At 35.8% G+C, this 25,078-nt stretch overlaps 2 protein-coding genes across 2 annotated transcripts in view; one reads left to right on the forward strand and one right to left on the reverse strand.

Annotated features, from left to right (window-relative positions):
• The window catches only part of fam20cl (family with sequence similarity 20 member C, like), a 588,191-nt gene that overhangs the window by 260,224 nt on the left and 302,889 nt on the right, over positions 1-25,078 (reverse strand). The gene's annotated exons all lie outside the window — the stretch shown is intronic.
• On the forward strand, positions 7,990-8,905 carry LOC147838514 (L-rhamnose-binding lectin CSL3-like). Its single transcript, XM_087304492.1, has 5 exons — positions 7,990-8,024; positions 8,132-8,199; positions 8,351-8,486; positions 8,634-8,737; positions 8,817-8,905. The coding sequence occupies exons 3-5, from the start codon at positions 8,362-8,364 to the stop codon at positions 8,828-8,830; spliced, it is 243 nt and encodes an 80-aa protein (XP_087160618.1). The 5' UTR covers positions 7,990-8,024; positions 8,132-8,199; positions 8,351-8,361; the 3' UTR covers positions 8,831-8,905.

The raw sequence follows: 25,078 nt of genomic DNA on the forward strand, positions 1-25,078 counted from the left end.
GTCATATTGCAAACCGGTTGGCATGAGGAGACTTGGGTGTAAAGCGTCGGGAATTCTAGGAAGGCTCCCATGTGTTATCCCAGGTTTTGCCACTGTAAAGTTTCAGAAGTGCACAATATCATTAAAAAACAAAGAATACACTAGATCATGTCGCTCGCCAGTTAGAAAACTTGATAGTACTTTAAAAATACCACAATTCTGAACGAAAAACTGCATTATATCTAGCACGTTTTCAGTTAGCAAGCAAAACTGGTCATGATGTGCAATATTTCATGCATGCAAGGATCGCATGCAAATAAAGAGCCATCGGCCCTTAATTTTTGTCATAGAATTGTGTATTAGATTAGATTGTACGTTAGATCAACAGCACAGACTGAACTTATAGCAACAGGTTAAACTTTCTGACCCCTTTATGGTAATCAAATTGAAAATGAACACAGGCCACAACTGACCATTGAGGATGACCTCCAAAATTAAACCAATGGACTTGTCCTGAACACATGCTGTCCACCAGTCTCCTTGAGGTTAGGTTATTAATATTAAATTAAAGAAATGAATAAATGATTATACAAACTATATAGCCCATGACTGTTAAGACTGTTGCACTTTTTGTGTTGGCAATATGCTCATGTTTATATAGGCCTATTGTTATGTGTGCAACATTTGTATATTTATAGCCACCTCTGAGAAATGTCGGGGTCACAATGGTTTTAAGAAAAGACTTAAAAAGTCATACATTTGAAATAGTGACTGACACCTGCAGAAACCACGGTTGTGATGTTCCATTCCACTATAGACATGGTTACATCAAAACGAGTATTAAATATTAAGCCAAAAATATAAAACCGAATTATGTATACGCTACTATTTTTATAAAGTGATATGTGCAAATAAATATACACACTTTTGTCTTTGCAGACTTTTCATCTTTGCATTAACTTGTGTTGTATTACAGTTTTTTTTTTCAGTCGCTTTGGTAAACTTCTCAGATTTGAAATTTGCTAAGCAGTAAGTGCATTTCTCAAAACAGCACATACAAATAGCCAAACAGCATGGATTACCTGCAAGAGCCAGTCTCTTGCTTAAAGTCCTTGGTTCATCTCTCAATGAACATGTCAGTGCCGTCAGAATGACAAGTCCTTGTGTCATTGTGTACGGATAAGACAGTCAAATTACTTACTCATGTTGTCAATGTAACAGCGTACTCTGGATGGACGTCCTCATGTAAGCTACGGCTAATTTATTTCATTTTTTTGCGGCTTGTACTGTGATTCGTTGCCAGATCATGTCATTGTGATACAGAAAGGAAAATACAGCACTTCATAGGACAAAGAAAACAAAAAACAAACCCAAAACAAAAGTAGAAATGTGAACATAGGACAATCTCCTTTCAGTTACACCTCACCTTCATTAGACAAAGTCCAGATTGACCTGGGAGCAATTTACCAATTATAGATTTAGAAAAAAAAACGTCTAATGGAAATGTACAGAAAAATGCATTATGACTAAATATTATGACAACTTGATCAACTTCTTTTATTTATAATATATATCTCGACATTAACTTTTTTCTCACACCCCACTGGTCATTTTTACGAGACAAAATTTTGTTGTTGAAAACTGTAAATTTGACTTTTGCATGCAAAAAGTACTTGAGTAGGAGACATTTTACTCGATTTGGGTCATTAAAATAACTCTGACTACCAATATAATGATATAGGTAGCCTATATCTGCTGTAGTAACTTAAAACCTACAGTAGTTTGACAAAAAAAAAAAAGAAAAAAAAAGACCAAAACAATACCCATTCTTGTCTTAAGGAAATTTTTATTGAGCAATTTTTTGAAGAACAGTAAGTTCATGACATGTTAAATATATAGTATATTCTGCTGGCTTTAAACATACATACATAATAATAAATACAGTCATGTAACAACCATAACATTACCATATGTCTTAGGACATCTTTGATTAACTTTTTACTACCTTCCCCAAATGTTGCCTAATGAAGGTACATTTTTAACAACTATTTACTTGTTAGGCTACTTTATTGTCAAACCACGTTGCGTACAAATGCATTCAACAGACCTGTATGACAGTGTATTGCTGTACATGACAAATAAAAACACGAGACAGGTGTTTAGAAAGAGAAGTTTATTTTGAACTTACCTTGGTCAATTTCTAAGAGCAGCCCCGAGAGAACTGACAACACCGAGCGAGAACCGCCGTGCTTTATAGGAATGCATATGCAAATGTTTACATGGCGACGTCACTGCTGGGAGTCTCGTTGTCATGGTGAGCGCTGAGGAGAGCACGCCTCCCATTGGACCAAACAGGCTCGGGAATCTCGGCGTGACGGCGAGTTGCGGACAAAAACATATTAAATATACTGAATATATATTTTTACATTTTTTTTGGTGCCGTGTGTTATTCTGGGATGCAGTAGAATAGGGAGACAGATGATTATAATTAAAGACCAATGACTCTGACAAACTCCTAGTGGTGGTAAGCTTCTTATTATCCAAGATCGCCATCTAGCGGTCACATCACCTAATAGCATGTTACTTGCTACTCCACTACATCATGCCCGTAGCCGGGGTGGGGGCATGCCTAGCCCTAACCTAAACGTAAACCCAATTAGTACCTTACTAATTATTAACAAACAGCTAGTTAGTTTATTATGCTAGTAGTGTTAGTTTAATTGTTTGTTAATACTGTGAATTGTGACCTAAACTGAAAAAGTGTTGCCAAAAGGTCCAGCATTTGTCCTTTTAATTGTTTTATGTAATTGAATATTATATATTTATCAAATAATGAATATAATATATTTATATTCAATATATATTCCTGTCACGTCTGTGTTTTTGAGGCTGTTTGCTCACTTCATTCGTTTTTTTTTTTTTGTTCTGATCAGATATCCATCCGATCGCTCAAACCACTTCAGAAGGTCATCTGGGATGCGTTCCAGATGAAACTGGACAGGTCTAATCATAACCTGAAATGAGCTTAAGTGAGAATTGGTGTCTGTACTGCAGTTCGTTGGCCTATGCTAAAGCACGTAGTTCAATAGGCCTAGATGTAGACTAAATGAGCAGTCAGTCTTGTTGAGGCTAGCCTACTCCTAATTGAGTGGAGGAACTATGACGTCAATTTGTATGCAAAAACCCGGAAGCGAGTTAGAATTTTAGCAGTTCCGGTTCCTTCGTCCCAAAGTCAATGGGTTTTCTCGATGGGGTTTCAGTAAAATCGCTTAAATAAGGTTCGTGGCAAACACAAACTCAAAATACTTTCACGTTTTGTTCTACGACATAAAACACATCACTTACAGCACACTCTTGAATTTTTTAATGGGTTATGCTTCTTTAAAAAGACGCTTGCTATCAAGTTGCTAAATGGGACTACAGGCGGCGTCGGAGACATTATACGTCATCGAGCTGATCTGGTCTGGAGCGCAGCTCGCTCGTGTTGGGCATTTGGATTAGTCTGTTATTTAGGTGTTTTCATGAATAGTATTATATAGTTTGTAGTATTATTCTAATTGGGAATTCAGATTGTGTGTAGATAATTCCTTCACTTGTAAAGGCTGACGAGATTCATTTGCTAATCATTTATGCTAATTAAACAATATTATGAAGATAACGTTACTGCCTACTAGTGCAGCCGGTCTCTCTCCTGCTCTCAGTAATGCAAACGTATGAATAAACGTGTAGAACTACATGCATGTAGGTCAGTAAATGGTGAGTGCATTTTCATTTTTAGGGTGAACTATCTCTTTAGGGACTCAATACTTTGGTTGCCAAATCCAATAAAACAAGGTCTAATGGACCTTGTGCCATGCTAAGCAAGCGTCTCTCTCTTTATAGACGTCCGACCGTTTAAGCACTCTTTGGTTGTCAAAAATAAAAAGACACAAATAAATTGTAGTGATGAGACCCTCTATTTAGGATATAAATTTGCCATACATATAATATTTTTAGGTGACGCAGTAGATAGTGCCGTTGCCTCACAGCAGGAAGGTCACTGGTTCGAGCCTCAGCTGGGTCAGTTGGCGTTTCTGTGTGGAGTTTGCATGTTCCCAACAAACACACAACGTTGCCTCAATGTAGCGACCTTCCTACAACGTTGTACCAACATTGCAAAAAGGTTGAGGATTCTACGTTGTTGCTAAACGTTGTCACAACGATGTCATAAGGTTGCCATTTAAACATCACGAGGGCCGCATACTTTAGGCTGTGCTTAGGTGGCGTGGACAACCACTGTACAACATTTACTGGTCACAGCTGAATCAGTTTAAATTTCAACAAGCCGTCGTCTCATTCATCAACGGACGGCGACAACATTAAAATCATTATGTTAAATCTCTCGATAAAACATTTCCTGATTATTTACCTACGCTTAGTCTTTAGTCAAATGGAAAATAATGTTTTTGAAGTTCAGTTTTTTTCCATATCCATAGTGATCAGTCAGTATGATACTTCATCACACGAGCCGACCCACTTTTTACAAAACACACAAAATGACTTTTAAATACAAAACACCTCTGTGCAGTTTGCGTCCCGTTAAAGGGACAGTTCACTCAAAAATGATATGTACTCACAAATTATTTGCCCTGTAAATAATAAGTGATTCCAAACCTTCAAGTTTCTTTATTCTATTGAACACTAAAGACTGTAAGCATTTGCTTTCATAGTAAGAAAACACTAATTAAACAGTTACAGTTTTCCAGCTTTATTTAATACATCTTCTTTATTGTTTAGCAGAAAAAAAGCTAAATAAGTTTGGAACAAATAAAGGATGAGGCTAAATGGCAGAATTGTCAGTTTTGGGTGAGCTATCTCTATAAGTTAAAGTATATAAGTTGATGTTCATATGCCTAATTAATATACATATTAATAAAAAGGTCTGCTAGTCTAAATTTCTACTGTATTTTGATTTATCTTTTGATGTTTTATTTAAAACCTACTCTTTTCTTTGCTCAACAGGCTATTTTTACATGGAGGTAATCTTCTATTGATAATTTCTGGATTTTAAGTATGTGTAAGTTGCATAAAACTCTATTGTTTAACCACTCACTGTTGTTTTCAAATTACTTATGTAACTTGTCTTTCAGAATTTTTTCAGCTGTTGAATTCAGATCAGTGTTGCTGTAATTCCTGATCTATGGAAAGAAGAATTGAACGAGGTAAGAAGTATACTACTCTATTTACTATCATAATAAATGTAGTTATGTTACCTAAAACAGCATGTTCATAATGTGGAAAATAGATCATGCTTATGAAAAATTACTTTATTATTTTGTACAGCTGTTATTGAAATGACACTAAGTTTAACATTGCATTTATAGCGAGCAACGCCACAACTACAGGACCTCTTCTTTCTCTTCTTATAATTTAAGTAAGTATTGGGAGACTAACTCTGACTTCTGTTAACTCAAACCTGTTTTCCCTGTATCTCTAAATTTATTTAATTGTATGTAATTTTGGTATATGATATATTATTAAAGCATTAAAATAAAGTAGGCTACATAATTACTCACTGGAGATTTTATATGTAATGAAATTACAATGAATGTCTGAAACTTCAATAACTTGCTAGTCATATTCGTTTCCATCTGTCCTCTCTTGTTCACTGCCTATTTTGACTCGTGTCTGCTGTGGATCTCTGAAGCTGGATTATCTGTTGAATTTGTTTCTTCCTCTGACTGCTTTCTCCATACCAACAACTATGCCTGGTCTTCAGCTGCGCTCCCCGGTCTGCTGTATTCTCCAGTCCAGAGCTTCACTGCCCAGTGTCTGAATTTTAATTTATATATATATATATATATATATATATATATATATATATATATATATATATATAATCTAAACTTTATACTGTTTGCTTATAATTAGATGTGTACTGTATGTATTAAATGTTGTGAAATATATAATAAAAAGTTTGATTATATTCATTTGTTCTGGCAAAATAATCTGCCAATGGGGTAAGCAAAATAATCTTACGTCAAAAGAAAAAACAAGACCATTTTGCTTACCCCATTGGCAGATTATTTTGCTTGTTTTAAGGAAAAACTCACTTAATATTGGCAAATTATTTCTGAAAACAAGACAATATGTTTTGCTTGTTTAGAAAATGCTTCCTGATTTAAGAAATTTTAGATATTTAGACTAGAAGCAAAAAAAAATCTAAGCAAGAAAAGCATTTTTTGCAGTGCACTCCTCCTCCTGTTGTCCTCTGTGGGACTGCAGACCGGTGTTTCGCACAGGTGTCTCTCATTACCACTCACACCAGCGGCCTATAAATATGAATCAGTAAAGACGACATGCACAGTGGCAGACGACAGCAGAATCATGGTCTCTCTCAGTTTAGTGCTCACCTGTGAGTTTCTTTTTGGGTTTGACAAGTAGATGTTCAGTGAATCTACTTTTTGGCTGCACTGTTGTGTAGGGAATTTCCCTGTGGCTCAAGTTTTCTGTTAATTATAATGTGAATGTGATTAACAGTAAACAGGTGTCTTAATCAGTTCTTTTGTTTGTTTTTCAGTGATTTTACTGAACTCAAGCCTGCTGATATTAGCGAGTGGTGGACATGATGGTCATAGACATGGTCACGGTGGACATGATTATCACGGTCATGACTATGGGCCTACTCACACTATGCCATCCGTACCGTGCCCAGGCCCGTTTCCCGGATCGTTTGAGAAGTGTGAGTGCGCTGAATCGGGCTCAAGCACGGTTCACTTGGCCGGCCCTGGCCCGGTTGGAAGAGGTGTGCCTGAGCGCGGTACACTTGGGCTTTGGCGCGGTACGCTTGTGTGTGAGCGCGAAACGCGCCAAAGCCCGAGACCGAAAGCGAGACGTGACTTTTAAGGGACTGTTTCATATGGATTTATTAATATTCTTACTGTTCAGTGATCGCAAACTGCCTTAGTTTATTAAAGACGCAAACCCCTCACAGCACGCCAGCTGCGCGCCTTCAGCAGACCTCCTCATTCCTGCAGCACGAGAGCTTTGATTGTTTATGAGTGAAAAAGTGGCGGATCTGTTTGGTAAAATATCTGACTGCGTGTCCCCGCATCCCTAAGGACTGTTTGGCGAAATATTTGACTGCATGTCACTGCATAACAAACGACTGAAACGATATAACTAGAGAAATCTCCACTGTGCTGCTGAGTGAGAGAGCGTATGGCAAGCAGTTTTAACATTTAAACCTTGTTCTGACTATCCATAAATATATTTAGAGATATAATTATATATTTTGATAAGTCATTATTATAATTCGACTTGTCAGAATGACAATTAGAGATATCTGCAATTACAATTGTATTAGTACGAAATCAGATTGGAGATATCTGCAAATATATTATGACTAGTCATATTCCTCCATTGACTTCCATTGAAAAATATTTGCAGATATCTCTAACTGAGTTTTGACTCGTCAAAAATCCAATTCAAGATATCTACAACTGTAATTCGACTATTAGTAAATTAATTAGAGATATCTTCAAATATATTTGTAAATATCTCTAAATTTGATGAATTAAAGACATCTCCAAAGGTATTATGACTAGTAAAAACTCAGAGATATCTCTAATTACAATTGTGACTAGTCAAAACTCATTTAGAGATATCTGCAAATATTTTTCAATGGAAGTCAATGGAGGAATATGACTAGTCATAATATATTTGCAGATATCTCCAATCTGATTTCGTACTAGTACAATTGTAATTGCAGATATCTCTAATTGTTATTCTGGCTAGTCGAATTATAATTATGACTAATCAAAATATAATTAGAGATATCTCGAAATATATTTGAGTCAGAACAAAGATTTAAATGCTAAAAAGGCTTGCCATAGAGAGCGCTTCTGAACAGCGCAGCAGCGATGACGTAAGCGTGCCGAGGCCCGATATGGTGTGAGCGCGGGCCGTCGGGGGAGACGGGAGGGGGGACAAGCGTGCTTTGTCCCGGTTCGAGGCAACTGTACCTAGTGTGAGTACGGCCTAAGACTACTGCAGGAGGTCCTCTAGTAAGAGTTTGTTCTAAGAAACCTAAATCTCATTTCTTTAACCGAGTGATGCTTGACTTTTTTTTTTTTTTTCTTCTTTTCTCCTTTGCTCCATTAATCCTCTAAAGTGTAACCCTTTATTTCTCAGAAACTGTAACTGAATGTGAGGGCTCTATCCTGTGTCTGTCTTGTCCTGGTAAGAAGAAATCTCAATCCATTTAATTATATAAATATTTTACTTACTTTATTATTATTAATTAAATATAATTAATTACAATCCATTATTATAAGTGTTTTGCTAATACTGTGGTTTTTAATGTTTTTTTTTTTCCTCCGCCCTAATGAAGGAAATTCTAAGATGAGGATCCTTGCTGCAAACTATGGACGTACAGACAGAAAAACCTGCATTAAGAACCGTCCACCACATGAAATCAGAAAAACCAACTGCCGTTCATCCAGCTCTCTGTCCATAGTGTCATCATGGTATGGATTTAACAGACCTTTGTTTGTGTTGTGCATTAACTGATATCTGGTTTCTAATGGGTCAGTTTGAGCATATTGTAGCTACAGCTGGAATGAATCGAGTCCTGTTCTAATTCAAATGGTGTTCATGAATTTGTCATTGTGTAGGTGTGATGGACGTCAAAGCTGCAAAGTACCAGCAACCAACAGTGTGTTCTCTGATCCCTGTTATGGCACATACAAGTACCTGAGAGTCAAATACTGCTGCTCGCGTAAGTTATTATACTAGGCAAAGAAGCTCCATTACTAGTGTTTCGCTTGCTTCAAGCTTTGGGTTAATTTCTCTTGCAGGTCGTAGAAGCTGATCTTGCTGATTCTGTCTGATTTCTCTGCCAGCGTCTCCCCTACTTTGACGTTCAACTTAAATGCTTAATGCAAATTTGTGGCTTTGTTATTTGATAAATTGTTATTGTTTGGGGTGTTTTTTTTTTTATTTATTTTTTTAAATTAAATCTTTTAATACAAATTACTTCAACTTAGGTAAGGATGCTAATCCCTGTTCCTGGAGATTTACCTTCCTGCTTGGTAAAACTCCAACTCTCAAACACATCAGAACCAATTAATGATAACCTGAACAGCACTTTGATTACAGGTGTTTATGATGTGGGTTGACACTGAAATCTGCAAAAAGGTCGATCTCTAGGTACAGGGCTGAGCACCTCTGTACTAGGGCAAAGGCACTGCTAAAAATTTTTTTTTTTTTTTTTTTTTAATAAACATAATTTAAAATATCCAAGGAATTAACCTTTTTTTCGTTTATTTTCATTTGCCCACAAAAACAAAATAAATAACAGATTTTGGCTCTATTTTTGTTGTTAAGGGTAGGAAATGGATAAATGACTTTAAAATTCATTAACAACATGTCGGTGGTTTTAAAAACGCCCATTTCCTCTGGTCAACCAAATCTGAACTCGTAATGTCACTCTCAGAATAATAATCCTGTAGTTCTCTGCGGATCAGAACCCAGGCATTTAATTATTATTATTATTATTATTATTATTATTTGATATCTATTTTTAGACATTTATCATTTAAAAAGTTCTAGTTCACAGACAAATTTGCTGCTATGCAAATTATGCTGAGCAAGATTTCCAAGGAGCACCTGGGGTGCGTTTCCCAAACATCGACATAACTTGCGGACTGAACTCTGATAACGCGTTGCATCGTTTGGGAAAAGAACGATGTAGTGACCAATGTTTCCCAAAACCTGTAGTTTCTGTTGCAGATCCATCGCTTGAACCACGTTAGATATAAAGAAAAACTCCCATAATGATGCTCTAAACTGGGTGGAGTAACAACTTCTTTTGAGAAAACCCCATAATTGATTTGTGTGAATGATATTTTTTAAAAAATAAAATAAAATCGAGTGAAGAACAAATCTATGTATGTAAAACTACGTCAATGCACCGAGATATCAAGTGATGGCATGATAATTGTAACCAAACCAAATCGTGAGACCAGTGTAGATTCACACCCCTACTCGTTACAATTGTAGACGTTTTTCTAGGCTGCTGCATGTAGGGCGCCATAGAGACCTGCGTCTTCCGGTAGAATGTTTAGAACTTCAATTTACAGCTTTTACAACCGGTAAGTTGTGATCTGCAAATGGGTTTTAACAGCGCTTTGAGTGGAATACGGATTGTTTTTGTGACACAACTTTGAAAGGTTAAAGCTGTTATAATCTGTCAGAACTGTGGTTAAAGCACGAGAGAAAAACAGTATCAAAAGCCATGTTTTTTTTTTATTCTGCTTAATCGCGGGCCCCAAAGAAAGATGTTTAAGCGCTTAGATTATAATATGACCTCAGTGTCATCCCTGTGTAGAGTATATCTAGAACGATATGTGTGTCATTGCTTTTTCTGTGTGCCAGGTTAATTGTTTCCTCAGGATCTTCAGGCCCATTCAGGAGGTCATCAGGAGCTCTCAGGTGAACTGTTGATGGCATCAAAGCTGTTGATTTTATTTTTTGTTAGAGTTTTAATTCTCTTAATGATTCTGTTATTAGAGGAGTTTTCTCTGTATTAGTCTTCTGTTTATTTTACTGTCCTGATAAGAAGCCTGCTAGACAGAAAGACACCCTAAAAGTTGCAGTGGCAGTTCTAGGGGGCGGGGGGGCTGGTACCCATGTGTCAACAAGTTTGGCCCCCCTAAATTTGGACGCGTATTTTTGTGTCAAAACGCCACGGAGAAGTGAGAATCAGCCATCGGTGGCGCGCACTCTCAGTGTCGCGCACTCGCTCTCTGCTCTCTCTCTCTCTCTCTCTGCGCACTTCAGTTTACCTGCATTTGTCAGAAGTTGACCCCCAAATTGACACAGGTAAAAAAAAAGATTCAACTTCGGTCATGTTCATGTTGTGAAAATCAAAATGTCCACTGTTGATTATATTAGACTTCTGTTTTCAATAGCGATTTCAAAACCTTTAATATAGGAAGTGCTCGGCTATGCAGAGGCAAGAACAGTCGGTAGGTACAGGAGAACAGATGAAACAGTGATGCAGTTTAGTTTTCAGTCATGCTTATGTAAAAGTCATTTTCAACTCGTTTAATTTTGCCTTCATTCGTTTTTGATTTTAGTCGTGACATAAAGAACGAGTCATCAAAACATGATTTATTACAACACGTTTTTAAACATAATAGTTTAACTAACCAATTTTTCTAATAACTACTTTTTATCTTTCCCATGGTGACAGTGCATGATTTTTACTAGTTATTTAGCAAGACAGTTGTATACAGACAAAGTCCCTTTAAATATATTCCAGTCTTTGATTCAGGTTAAAGTGTAATTTAAAGACTTAGTTAGGTTATGTTAACTAGGAAAGTTGGAATGATTAGTCAAGTTACTGTATAATTGGTTTGTTGTGTAGACAATCAACATATACAGTAGCCTAATTATTTCCTAAAGAAGCTAATAACACTGACTTAAAATTTATTTTTTATTTTTTTTTTAAACTGCTTTTATTTAAAAAATAAACTAAGAAATAAAACTTATTATTACTCCAGATGAATTATTTGTGTTTTATAGGAAATACTGTGAAAATTTCCTTGGTTTGATTTAGATCACTTGGGAAACATTATTTTAAATTATTGGAAGGGCAAAAAATTGACTTCAATTGCATCTGTTAAAGTTTACAGATGTAAAAATGTGCCTTGCTGTACTTGAATGTTAGAAATGTGTTATCCTACAATACAAAATTACTCAAATAAATGAACATGAAAGATTATTTTTGAGTTTAAGTTATTTAATAAGCTTATTTATGAAGGCAGGGCAGCACGGTGGCGCAGTGGGTAGCACAAACGCCTCACAGCAAGAAGGTCGCTGGTTCGAGTGCCAGCTGGGTCAGTTGGCGTTTCTGTGTGTAGTTTGCATGTTTTTCCCTTGTTGCCGTAGGTTTCCTCTGGGTGCTCCGGTTTCCCCCACAGTCCAAAAACATGTGCTATAGGTGAATTGGTTAAGCTTAATTTTCCGTATAGTATGGGTGTTTCCCAGTGATGGGTTGCAGATGGAAGGTCATCCGTTGCGTAAAACATATGCTGGATAAGTTGGTGGTTCATTCCGCTGTGGCGACCCCAGATTAATAAAGGGACTAAGCCGAAAAGAAAATGAATGAATGTTTATGAAAACTGCAGAGTGATGCATAAAAATGACTAAATAATTGTTTAAATAGTTTGTGATGTATGTTAAAGTGTGCCCCCTAAAAGTAGAAGTGGCCCCTGCCCGGCCCCCCCAGTTACTTTGGTCTAGAACCGCCACTGTTTGCATGCTAATTCCGATCGAATATTCAAAGTAACATGGTAAACAATATATAGACCGCTAAATGAACGAATGTGCGAATATAAAACCAACTTTACCTCTATCACACACACAGAGATCTGATCTGATGTTCATCCAGTCTGTCTGGAATGACATGAAGAAACTGAGACAAACTAAATCCAGAACAACTTTGGAGACATCTCTAAGATGTGTAAAAAACGACAGTAAACATTGGTAAATATTCACTGTTGGCCGTTTAGATTCGGGCATGAACTTGCGTTAATGTTACGCTAAAACAAATGAATCAAAATAAATATAATCTGGTTAATGCACATTTCCTAATCGTAACAGTGGCCTACATTCACAAACAACAATTTATTCACATGTGTGACGAGACGGAGCAATTCCAAACTTCCCAAAAGTCTGAGCAAAACTTCCTCGTGCTGCTGCAGTTTGATCCAGATCTTTAGAGGCTCCTTAATTCACAACTCGTTACAATCAACAAATCAGTAGGCGTCTACCTTTCATTCATTCATTTTCTTGTCGGCTTAGTCCCTTTATTAATCTGGGGTCGCCACAGCGGAATGAACCGCCAACTTATCCAGCAAGTTTTTACGCAGCGGATGCCCTTCCAGCCGCAACCCATCTCTGGGAAACATTCACATACACTCATTCAAACACACACTCATACACTACGGACAATTTAGCCTACCCAATTCACCTGTACCGCATGTCTTTGGACTGTGGGGGAAACCGGAGCACCCGGAGGAAACCCAAGCGAACGCAGGGAGAACATGCAAACTCCACACAGAAACGGCAACTGAGTCGAGGCTCGAACCAGCGACCTTCTTGCTGTGAGGCGAACGTGCTACCCACTGCGCCACTGCGTCGCCCAGTCGTGTTCCTGAAGAGATAAAATACCGCGAGATGGATTCAAATGCACACGTTGCTGTCTGTTGTTCTCGCAATGTTTTGATGTCACACTGATCGGTCTGTTGAAGACGAATCGATTCAACTCCATTCCCAGAATTTCCTGTTCACGGCGGTACACGGACAGCAGCGCGAGGTAAATAAGCAAGTATTTTCATGACGTTAAGTTTATAGAAGTGTTTGTTTAGGTTTTTGTTACTATCTGATGTTTGTTCCTATTTTTAACCATTAGATTCTTTACACAATACTGTTGTAAGAACCATTTATGCATAATTCATTTCTGATAATAATTTAGTTAAAAAGGTTAAAACATGATAAAAATATATATTTTTAATAATAAGAAGAATTCATTGTAATTGTATTATCTAAAATGCATAATTAATAATTGATACAATTTAAAAACAGTTACGTTGGTATTTTGGCTTCCGACAGCAATACGTCATGAATTCATTAGTTCATACGTTTAAGTCAGATTGCAGTTATGGATGTTGGAAGCAACACAGTTTTTTGACCAAGCTGATCGAGTCTATTGTAACTTTGTATTTTTGTTTGCATTTCTTCTGTAAACCTTATTTAAAAGATTCGGTCTTACTTGCGTTTTTGCAAATACTGGTTGTTGGAATAGAAGCTGCAAAAGTTGGTACATAAGGATTTGCACGAAAGGTGTGCCACTACAACTGTTATGACGCGTTTAACGATAATTAGCATCTAAAATCCTTTTTTTTAAATATGATTTTTAAAAATGGAACATTTATTTGTATTTACGTATAGATAATGCTTGCATAAGATTACATATGTGAGCTGTTTCAAACAGGACAGTAAATTAGATGTTATTCTCTCTTCTTGCTGCCGTTATCAATTACACACTAACAGTTTTTCTTTTTCTAAATGTTGAGATAACACCATCGTGAAGTTTTTATTTTTATTTAAGCAAAGAAGATTGTAAAAAAATATGTGTTGTACCCTACCATTCACTGCTCTGAAATGTGAAAAGGGTCATAACAGTACATCCAACCATATTATGTAATCCATTACTTTATTTAGGACTAATGATGAGTTAACTTTGAACTCGTGTCAAACACCTGAGGATGTGCTTCTGCAACTGATGTCAGATCTGTCTGCTAAAATTTGCATGTTTTAATCCATTAAGACAATAGAATATTGCCCGCTGACAATGTTGTAGAAGTCCATCTTCTGAAATTCTTTTGTTTTTTAAATTGATTTCTTTGTTTTTCAGCGCTGAATTAAATCTGACTCTAATTTTAATTGTCAAATTCACTCTGTATTTCTAATTGTGAGCGCCTCACATTCATGACTTTAATTTAGAGTTTTTATCTATATCTGATCCCATGCTCTTCAGTTTTACATTCATTAGGGACCAAACGCCACACCGAGTTGTCACACCCCGGGATTAGTGTTCATTGTTACGGACATGATCTCGACACTCTGAAGTTAGAGGATGTAGGGTTAAGTAATACTCAAATAGGCTGGTTGCCAACTGCTCACTCATCCTAAAATAGTAGTTGATTTAGCCATTTCCATACAACGTGCTAATATCAGTGATTAGATGATCAGATCTTCATGCTGTCATGCCAAAAAGGCTAATCATCCGAAGCTAATCATGTCATATCATAATGGTAATGCAGACTCTGGGTTTTCAGCCCATGCTTGTAACAGGTTTTCTGATCTTCTTGTCAGATCAGAAAGTTTATTGTCTTAGCATCTGACAATTCTTGTGGTCTCATCTCGTTGAATTTTCACAACAGTTCTCAGGGTTTGATATTATGCAGAGACTTAGCCATCCTTACAGAGTTAAAGATGAAAGATAAGTGTTTGTCACTGTTTTTCACTGTTTTTATCTTGTGTTTGCATGTCCTCTTGAGACTCAGGGCTCTATTTTGACGGTCCATGCGCAGAGCGCAAAATGCAGGGCGCAAATGCTTTCAGGGCGTGTCAGAGCGCATTTTTGCTAATTTACGGACGGGAAAATCCGCTTTGCGTCGCTGCGCATGGTCTAAAAGGGTTGAGTTTATTTTCTTAATGAGTTATAGGTGTGTTTTGAGAATAAACCAATTAGAGTCTCACCTCCCATTCCCTTTAGGAGCCAGCTGCAACGCGCCAAGAGCGCATTCGCTATTTACAAGACGAAAAGTAAGTCTAAGTGGAAAAAAATGAGCATTTCACTAGCTAAAAGTTATTTTTTAACAGAAAACTGTTAAACAGAGCATCTACTGCGTGAGAATGAAAGATAATGGATCTACTTTCACATTCGCTCTTGGATAGGGAAACCTTTATGCACAGACATCAATTAATATTGATGATCAATCAATCAATCAATCAATCAATCAATCCATCAATCAATCAATCAATCAATCAATCAATCAATCAAATTATCAATTATATAATTATAAATAAAAAAAATAGTTTGTTAAGCGCAAATATTCGTTTCAAAACTATTTCTAAATTCAGTTCTAATTTCCAGCAAACGAATAAATAAACAATAATAACAAAGTGTGGTCAAAAACCTGAGTTATTTCCTAAAACACATGCTGTGCCCCATATGGTATAAAACCTGACAGGTGGGGAAATCTAAGCTTGTTTTTAATAAAACAAATATAAATATGGATTTAATAATTAATACTGCTAATAATAATAACATTATACAAAAGCAAATTGTTATGAATGAACTGAAAAAGCCTCCCGAGATGAAGAAGACATAAAAGCAGTGATTTTTCATATTTATGTAGGCTAGAAAATAATATGTTTCGTAATATTTTAATCCTTTATATTTATATCCTATATCTATTCTTATTATATATATATATATATATATATATATATATATATATATCCTTAATATTTAAATTTTTTCATATGTAAAGATATTCGCCTATTGCTCTCTTGTGCGTATTAAGCAGTGCGTAAGCGAGGCGCAACTCTGTGCCGGAGTTTAGACCGGGTTTGTTTTGGTCTAATGAAAAATCTATTATAGTTTCTCAAAATAGCAACTCGCCAGCAGTGCGCCTCAGAACGCCTTCCTTTTTAGACCAGAACGCCTATGGGCGCACATATGAGCGCTAATGCATTTGCTATTTAAACAGCGTAGTGCAACGCCTCAAAATGACTCTTGCGCCAAGCTGAAACTAGCAAAAGACTTTTGCACCGCGCCTTGCACCACACTGCGCCGGGTGTATGATAGGGCCCTCAAAGTGACATTTCATGTTGCAGCAGTGCAGTACAGACTACTACACTTTTGCAGTGTGCTGTTAACAAATGTGATGGTGCAATAATAATAATAATAATAATAATAATAATAATATGTATTTGACTTGTGTGTTAGTGTTTATTTCTTAAAAAATATGTAATTCATTCTTTTGTAATTGAGTCTATTGCTCTGTTTGTGGTTGTAAAGAAATACATGTTACTCAGCAATGATGCATTAAAATAAGCAGACAGAATTTACAGTGTAATTTTGATCAAGTGATGTATATTAATTTATATATTGGAAAATTTGAAATGTTTGCAGTTTGAAACTCACGTGAATATGGAGTGTTTAGCATTAAATGTAATTCTCTCTCCAAATATGAAAGTTTACATAATCGTCCTTTATAATCCTCCAGGTCATGATGCAAGTTTTTTTATTAGAATTGAAGAGACTTTTGTCGCTTGTTGATGATCGTTGTGAATGTATGATGTTCGGTGATTTTAATATTAATTGGATGGATAAAAACAGTAAATCACAGTTAAATTCAAATATGGAGAAATTAAATTTTACACAATTAATTGATAGACCAACCCGAATCACTAGAAAGAGTGAAACTCTTATAGATCTGATTTTCACTAATAGACCGGAGGGAGTAACAAAAAAAGATAGTTTAATCACTGGTCTTTCAGATCATAATTTAACATTAATTGTAAGAAAGTTAACTCGAAAGCGGTTACTGCATCATAATTAGATGGAAAACCAAATGTTAATCTCAGTATTTCCCAAATCAAAAATAGCTCATTTTGAATATGATTTAAAGGAAGTTAATTGGGGAAAGGTTTTTAAAGAATTTAAAAAGAATTTTTAAAAGAATTTTTAAAGAATATAAATCAGAGTGTGGGTCATTTTGCAACTATTTTAAGTAAATTAACGAGTAAATATACAAAAACCTGGAAGAGTAGGTACAAGAAATTTTCACTTCCTTGGTTTAATAGTGATATTCTTGAGTTAATTAAAAGGCGAGATCTTGCTCTCAAAAATCTTTACTATCCAAAACTAATACTAATACTGATCATCTTGTTCACACTGGATTGAGGAACAAAGTGGTATCTGAATAGTGAAAGATTAAGATGAAATATTTTTCTAAATTAATTGAGGAGGCCCATGACAGCAGTTCTAAATTGTGGCAACATATCAAAAGACTATCCAATTCAAACAGGTAAAAAACATTCTAAAATAAAGCATCTTAAAGTTACTGGTAATATGATTTGCCGTTATGAGGCAATGGCAAATGCTTTTAATAGTTTTTTTATTGAGTCTGTTCAAGAACTGTCAAGTAATTTTAACTTCACTAAATCATACCCTGAGGAACCAGGTTATGTTTACCCAGACTCCTTTTATATTAAGGAAGTATCTTGTAAAAAGTCCAAAAGGTAGTAGAAAATATGAGTAATTTTACGGCTAAGGATATTTTTAATTTTCACTCTGAATTAAGAGATATAAACAATTTCTGTTAGTGCCAATTACATATTTAGTAAACGTAACGATTCAAACAAAAACTTTCCCAGATAGTTGGAAAACAGCAATAGTTATGCAGATTCATAAATCTGGCGATAAGGATGTTGCTTGTAACTATAGACCTATTGCCATTCTACCTGTAGTGTCAAAAGTGCTGGAGAAAATTGTTGCGGAACAATTAATAGAGCATTTACTCTCTAAACCAGTGGTCACCAAACTTGTTCCTGGAGGGCTGGTGTCCTGCAGATTTTAGCTTCAACCCTAATCAAACACACCTGAACAAGCTAATCAAGGTCTCAGAAGCAATTTGGAGCTTAACCCTGCAGGGACACCGGCCCTCCAGGACCAAGATTGGTGACCCCTGCTCTAAACAGTTGCTTTATCCACCGCAGTGTGGTTTTAGAGAGAAATATTCCACAGAAACAGCAAATTGATATCTGCTTAAAAAAATAAAACGGTCACTGGATAAAGTTAGTTTGGTTGGGGCAGTGTTCCTGGACCTAAAGAAAGCCTTTGACACAGTTAATCACAGTATTTTACTAAATAAATTAAGAGAGCTCAAAATGTCAGCAGAAGCCTTCCAGTGGTTTGGGTCTTATTTGGGTGGGAGACAGCAATGTGTAAGGGGCAAAGGGGTGAAGTCATCTATGCATTCTAACAATATTGGAGTACCTCAAGGGTCTGTCCTTGGCCCATTGTTGTTTACAGTGTACATAAACAATCTTCCAGATTGCTGCCCAGGGGTTAACTGCCAGTTATATGCAGATGACACAGTCATCTATGTGTAACGAAATTAGCTCAGTTTATGAATATTAATAATCAATAACAAATAGTTATTATTAAATATTAACATTCAGGCTTAACCTTCGGTCAATTTGGTTAAACAAATATATAATTGTATCTGATCCCGCCGCTCGGCCGAGCGGACTCTCAGATTATGAATATTAATTATTAACAATAACGAATTATTGTTAATCATTAATATTCTGCATTAACTTATTGTTAATTTGACCAAATAAATATACCCAGACCTCGCCGCTGGTCCGAGCGGACTCTGTACGGATCTATTTAATTGAGAGGGAATTATTACTACTCCTTGTGAGGTAGCTTAATCATCCATAAGTTTTGATTAACTTAAATAGCAGTCGGTAGCAAAAGATCTATCATTTCAGTGACTTTTTCTGTGAGGCAAACAAAAACAATCCAATGCGATTATAATGAGGTTTATTGACTAATCTAACACATATCAAACAAACATAAACTGAGTATAGAAATATATGGGCATAACATATAACAGACAAACGTATACTAGTTCTAAATAGGCTATAAACGGATATATGGAACATATAACAAAACTGAAAGAGACAGAAAAGTGGGGAAATACAGAAATTAGGTACAGAAATTTCGCTCAGTTCAACCACACGTAACGAGAATCACAAGTTGATCATAAAGACCTTAAAAAGGGGCACAGCTTAGAACGCATATGGAGAAATATACTTGCATTTACTCCCTTGTGTCGTGACAACCCGTTCAGCATTCTCGACCAATGATTTCAGGGCAAAGTTTGAGCGCGAAACCTCTCTTTGTCTCTAGGCTGTTCGTATGCAAATTTTGAGACCTTCCACAGCCTAAGGATGGTTTTAAATTCAGGGCATTAAAGAATGCAGGCCGTACAAGTTATTATCATGCTCTATGCATCATGTGTTGTAAAATGTCAAGGGCATTCTAATGACACCAAACACTCCACAAATATATCAACAAAAAAGGTACATCAAAAGTACATCAACATAATTCCCACATCCTTAAATCATCGATGCTTTTAAAAGGCCTGAAAATACGAATGTGTATAGTCTATATGAGGGATTGTACACATTACAAAATTTAAGTGTAATTAAACAAGAGATTTGGGTTCTAAATGTCTTTGTTTAATGTTGAGGAATGTATTTTGTCTGTGAGCAGAAGGCTGACTAAAGATGTTTTTTTTTCTCTCTTTTATCTTATCTGCCATGTTCTTTTGAAGTCTGATGAGAGTGGTTTAGGACAGTTTGAACTCTGGAAATTGAACCCAGACCGTTTTCATGGAATGTTAAATGGAATGTTTACCTCCAGAATATATGTTACAATATATGTTACTAGTTATGTTACATATGTGTCAGCTAAAACACCTTGCGGGGCAGGTGAGCAACTGACCCAGGCTTTACAAGACATTTCAAGATGGCTTGAACTGTCTCATTTAACATTCAATGTCGAGATAACAGTTTCTATGTGTTTTTCTATAAGAAATAGGCCTGCACGGGATACATTTAAGGTGCTGATAAAAAATAAAGTAATTAAAGAAGTGAATGACGTTAAGTATCTTGGCATAACTCTAGACATTAATTTAAAATTTGACAGTCGTGTTAAAAATATGAGTTAAAACGTTAAGCCAAGTCTAAACTGTTTTCGTTTTATTAGAAGGCTTTTAACATATCACACTGCAAAATTATACATGCACACAATGATATTCTCTCACTTGACGTATTGCATTAGATCTCGGTCACAAGCCTCTTTTACTACATTGAAGCCTATTGACTCAATATATAAACAAGCAGTTAAAATTATGGACTTAAAGCCTATGCGATGACATCATTGTGATGTTTTACGTAAACATAAACTTTTTAGTTTTGATAGTTTTATTCAATTTAGTTATCTTAAATTGGTTTTTAAATGTTTAAATCTGAATCATGTTCCAATCCTGTTTTCTGAGCTAATCAATCGAAATCAAACCTCTCACAGAGTTACACGGGCAACTGCTAATTGTGACTGTCTAGTATCAAAGTGTAAGACCTCTGGTCAATCTGTCTTCTCTGTAAAGGGAACCAAACTGTGGAATGATTTACCGGTTAACTTAAAATCAGAAAGTAATTTAAATATTTTTAGGAGTGCTCTTAACAAGTGGTTAAAAACAAAACAGCAGTGTTTGCACAAATAGTCTACTGTTAGTTGGTTGGATCATGTCGCCTTTGCTTTTGCCTGCAGTAATTTTAAGTAAATGATTGTAATGTTGTAAATGTTTTATTATATTTCCATTATATCAATTTTAAGCCTCCTGTGGACAGGTGTTGAGAATTAGCAAGTTTGCTAAAACACTTAAACAAATGCATTTGGTTGTCCACTGTCATTGTGATGTCCATGTCAAATAAATAGATAAATAAATAAATCTAGGCATTGATGAATTAATCTTCAGACCGTTCAGAACAGAAAGCAGCTAATATGATATAAATCTCCCAAATTATGACGTCACATCCTGTAGTGGATTATTTTTTGGAGGATGATGAGCAAGACCCATTCTTGGATAAAGCTGATGGAAGAATTTGAACAAAAGTTTGTCTCATATACGTACCTTTTCATCTGCTAAATTTAATGCTATCAACTGTACAGCTGGTGCAGACACATAAAAACACAATAGTCATTTATATTGTTTACATGTATCTATATTACATTTATATTACATTTATATATTTATTGACATTTTCTACTGATATTTGATTTGACAAATAAAGCTGCTGAAGCACCCAATAGTTTATTTTTTTTATATTTATCAGTTTTACAAAACTTAAAGAATATTTCCATAAATGTGTCAAACATGTCTGCTGTTTATTTTACTGTCCTGATAAGAAGCCTGCTAGAGAGCAAGACATCCTAAAATTGATGAGTGTGTGTGTGTGTGTGTGCTGTACTGAAGGAGACATGAAGACTGGAGCTGAATTTCCCCTCTGGTTCTCTTGACCACAGAAATATCCTCTTGTTATGTCTGACCTTTGTTTTCTTGTTGCCCAAATTATTCGAGATTTTGTTTTCAATTGTATGCATGTGCAGATTTCAAGTTGATCTATGTTAGAACCAATCAGGTTAAAACATCTATATGTATGCGTCTCACAGTTAGAGACGTTATGTCAGACTACAAGTGTTGTTGATTTGATATTATATACGGATATTCACAATATCATATTTGTCTACATATATATCACATATCTTTGAGTCTTTCTGCCCTCTGCTGTTCCTGACTGTAATTATAATAATAATAAACGTGAATCCACTGTACTTATATGGAACTTTATTAGCACATTGCTCCAACATTACAATGATAATATAACATTAGGAAGTAATAACTTTATTAACACATTGCTACAACAATATAACACATTATAACATCAAAAACTGTCCGTAACGCTAAATCAATGGGAGCCCTGAGCTTGTTTCTTTGCAACGAGATGGTTCCATTTCGGGGTAATAGCAAAAGCTCCTTTCACACATACAGACCTTTCCGGAAAATTACCGGCAATTTCCCAGAAAGGTGTGTATGTGTGAACAGGGCCTTTTTAAAAATACTGATAAATTCGTTCTGGCTATTGTCCGGAAAGAAAAGTTGTAACATTACCGGTAATTTGCTTAAATGCTGCGCTGCGTAAACGCAGAAGGAAAATTGCCGGAAAGAGAGCGTGCACGTCTAGAATGTGCTGACGTAAGACGTCTGCTTTAGCCAATGAGAACAGTCAGACACATTCACGTCTGCGCGGTTTATGAGAATAAAAGCCATTGAATATTTTTCCAGACACATTTAAGTGCTAGAAATTAGGCAGATAACGTTTATATGTTCATCTTAATGCCAACCGTGTAAATAATTATCGATAAGATGCTTATGATAAGCCGTTGTTTGTTTACCTTCAAGCTTTGCATGTGCCTGTGAAAAAGCCTGTGAGCGCCTGCACACACACATATCATGCAAGTCCAATAAGCCTCTGTTCACGCTCTGTCCCCACAAATCCAGTTTGGCTTAAAATGCAGCTACTTTATCTGCCAACTTAAAGATAATTAATTCTTGTGCGGCCCGGAACTGATTGATCCACGAACCGGTACCGGTCCGCAGCCAGGGGGTTGGGGACCACTGGCCTACAATATTATTCATTGATTCATTTTCTTTTCAGATAAGTCCCTTTATTAATCCAGGCTTGCAACCGGCAACTTATCCAGCTAATGTTTAACGCAGCAGACGCCCTTCCAGCTGCAACCAATCTCTGGGAAACATCCACACACACTCAAACATTACAGACAATTTAGCCTACTCAATTCACCTGTACTGCATCCGCATGTTTTAGGACTGTGGGGGAAACCCATGCGAACGCAGGGAGAACATGCATACCCCACACAGAAACGCCAACTGACCCAGCAGAGGCTCGAACCAGCGACCTTCTTGCTGTAAGGCGACAGCACTACCTACTGCCTCTTATATATATATATAAATATAAATATAAAAAAAATATTATTATGAGTACGTATGCTCATTTTGCCTGGAAATGTGCATACTCACCTACAACATAATAGGAGAAAACAGTACGTGAAGAAAGAAGTACGTTTGAAACTTCAGTGATCAAAACAGGGAAGGTGAGAAATCCCCGGATGCCTTTCTGCTTCAGACCAGACTCCAGAGTGTTCTCAGATGGTTACTTATCTATCCCAGGAGGCCATGGGACAGCATTCGGCACGGAGAAAAAGAAGCAGGAGAAGAGAATACGTCATAATATTGAGAGAAAACGGGACGCGGACGCTTTGAAACGTAAGTTATTAGAAAGCAAAGAGAAGCCCCCCTGAGTTAAATAGCATGTGTTGAGCTAACGTTAGTGTACAGTGAACTGTAGAGTTGATAATTATTATATGTCTGACATAAATATATGAGAAGTGTTTTGATCAGCAAATGACAACATTAAACAGACACCTGAGTGAGTGATGTGTTTGTGCTGATGTAGAATTCACTGTTGTCGACACTGTTTACATTAGCTAATGTTAATATTGATAAATGATAATTCATTTGTTTTATGTGTTCATTTGTACAGTATAGGTGATAATGAGGAATTTATTTATTTTTCTTTATTTTCGAACACAAAATGACATCAGTCTTTAAAAATGACTTCTTTGTTTTGCATGATTTAAAATGTCGTCAGACTGGTGCCGTGTGCATTGCGGATGAAGAAGCGCAGCAGTGTGCTGGAGATGATGTTGGAGATGCTGTAGTGCTGTGGACGAGATCCTGAGAGACGTTGCTGTGGTCTCTTCATCTTCAAAATCGGTTTCTCAGGCATGGACAGCTTCATGTCTCAACCCCGTTTTAGTCTCACTGCATAAGGGATGATGCTGATGATGATGACAAACACAGATAAAGACCTGATGATCATCTGCAGAACCAGCTCGGAGATGCAGCAGAACATGCAGTTAGAGCAAGTTTGAATAAAGCTTTAATTGTTTCATGTGTTGTGGACTTATTTGTCTTGGTTATTTTTATTCATTCTTTTAATCATATATTAATGTTTCCTTTTATGGTCAATAAATGAAATGATAATTTTTCTATAATGTATACATTATTTCATATTTTGACAGAAAATGAAGATGTACTCACATTGGCTACATTTGTCTAGTGACTAATAATGCATCACTTTGGATGGCCTACAGAAAGTAATAGCACACTATTGATGCCATTAGAATAAAATATTACAGTAATTCTCCGTATATTCTGGTATATATATATATATATATATATATATATATATATATATATATATATATATATATATATATATATATATTCAGATGCAAAAACCTTTAAATGCCATTTGTTCTAAAATTTTGCAACCTCTGGTGTGTATGTTCAGTAAATTCACTTTTATGGCAAAAAAAAAAAAAAGGTTTTTGCATTGCCTTTACAGTGACAACTGAAAAAATATTGGAGGCTGAGGAAAAATGCTAATTTTAAAAGAAAGTTTTTTTTTTGCATCTGAATGCTATATATATATATATATATATATATATATATATATATATATATATATATATATATATATATATATATATATAAGAAAAAGGCGTTGAAAACCAGGTACATTTGTCACGTTACTGATGCGAGGTGCTTCTGTCCCTGTTATCTTATTTATTATTATAGGATTGTTAAAATTGTTAATAATTAAATAACTTATAATTCATACAGGATCTGAAAAACGTGGCTGTATTGTTTGCAATTAACAAAAATTACGTAAATGTAATGGGTTTCTTGTATTATGAGATTGTATGCACACAAATGTACAATGATAAGGTTAAATATTTCTGCGTCAGGAAAAC

Source organism: Danio rerio, chromosome 22 (assembly GCF_052040795.2).
Source record: "Danio rerio strain M-AB ecotype USA chromosome 22, GRCz13ab, whole genome shotgun sequence".
Lineage (NCBI taxonomy): Eukaryota > Metazoa > Chordata > Actinopteri > Cypriniformes > Danionidae > Danio > Danio rerio.

Coding starts and splice junctions, on each gene's coding strand:
- LOC147838514 (XM_087304492.1), top strand. CDS start 8,362: ATGAGGATCCTTGCTGCAAACTATGGACGTACAGACAGAAAAACCTGC. Junction 8,487..8,633: donor CTGTCCATAGTGTCATCATG/GTATGGATTTAA, acceptor GTCATTGTGTAG/GTGTGATGGACGTCAAAGCT.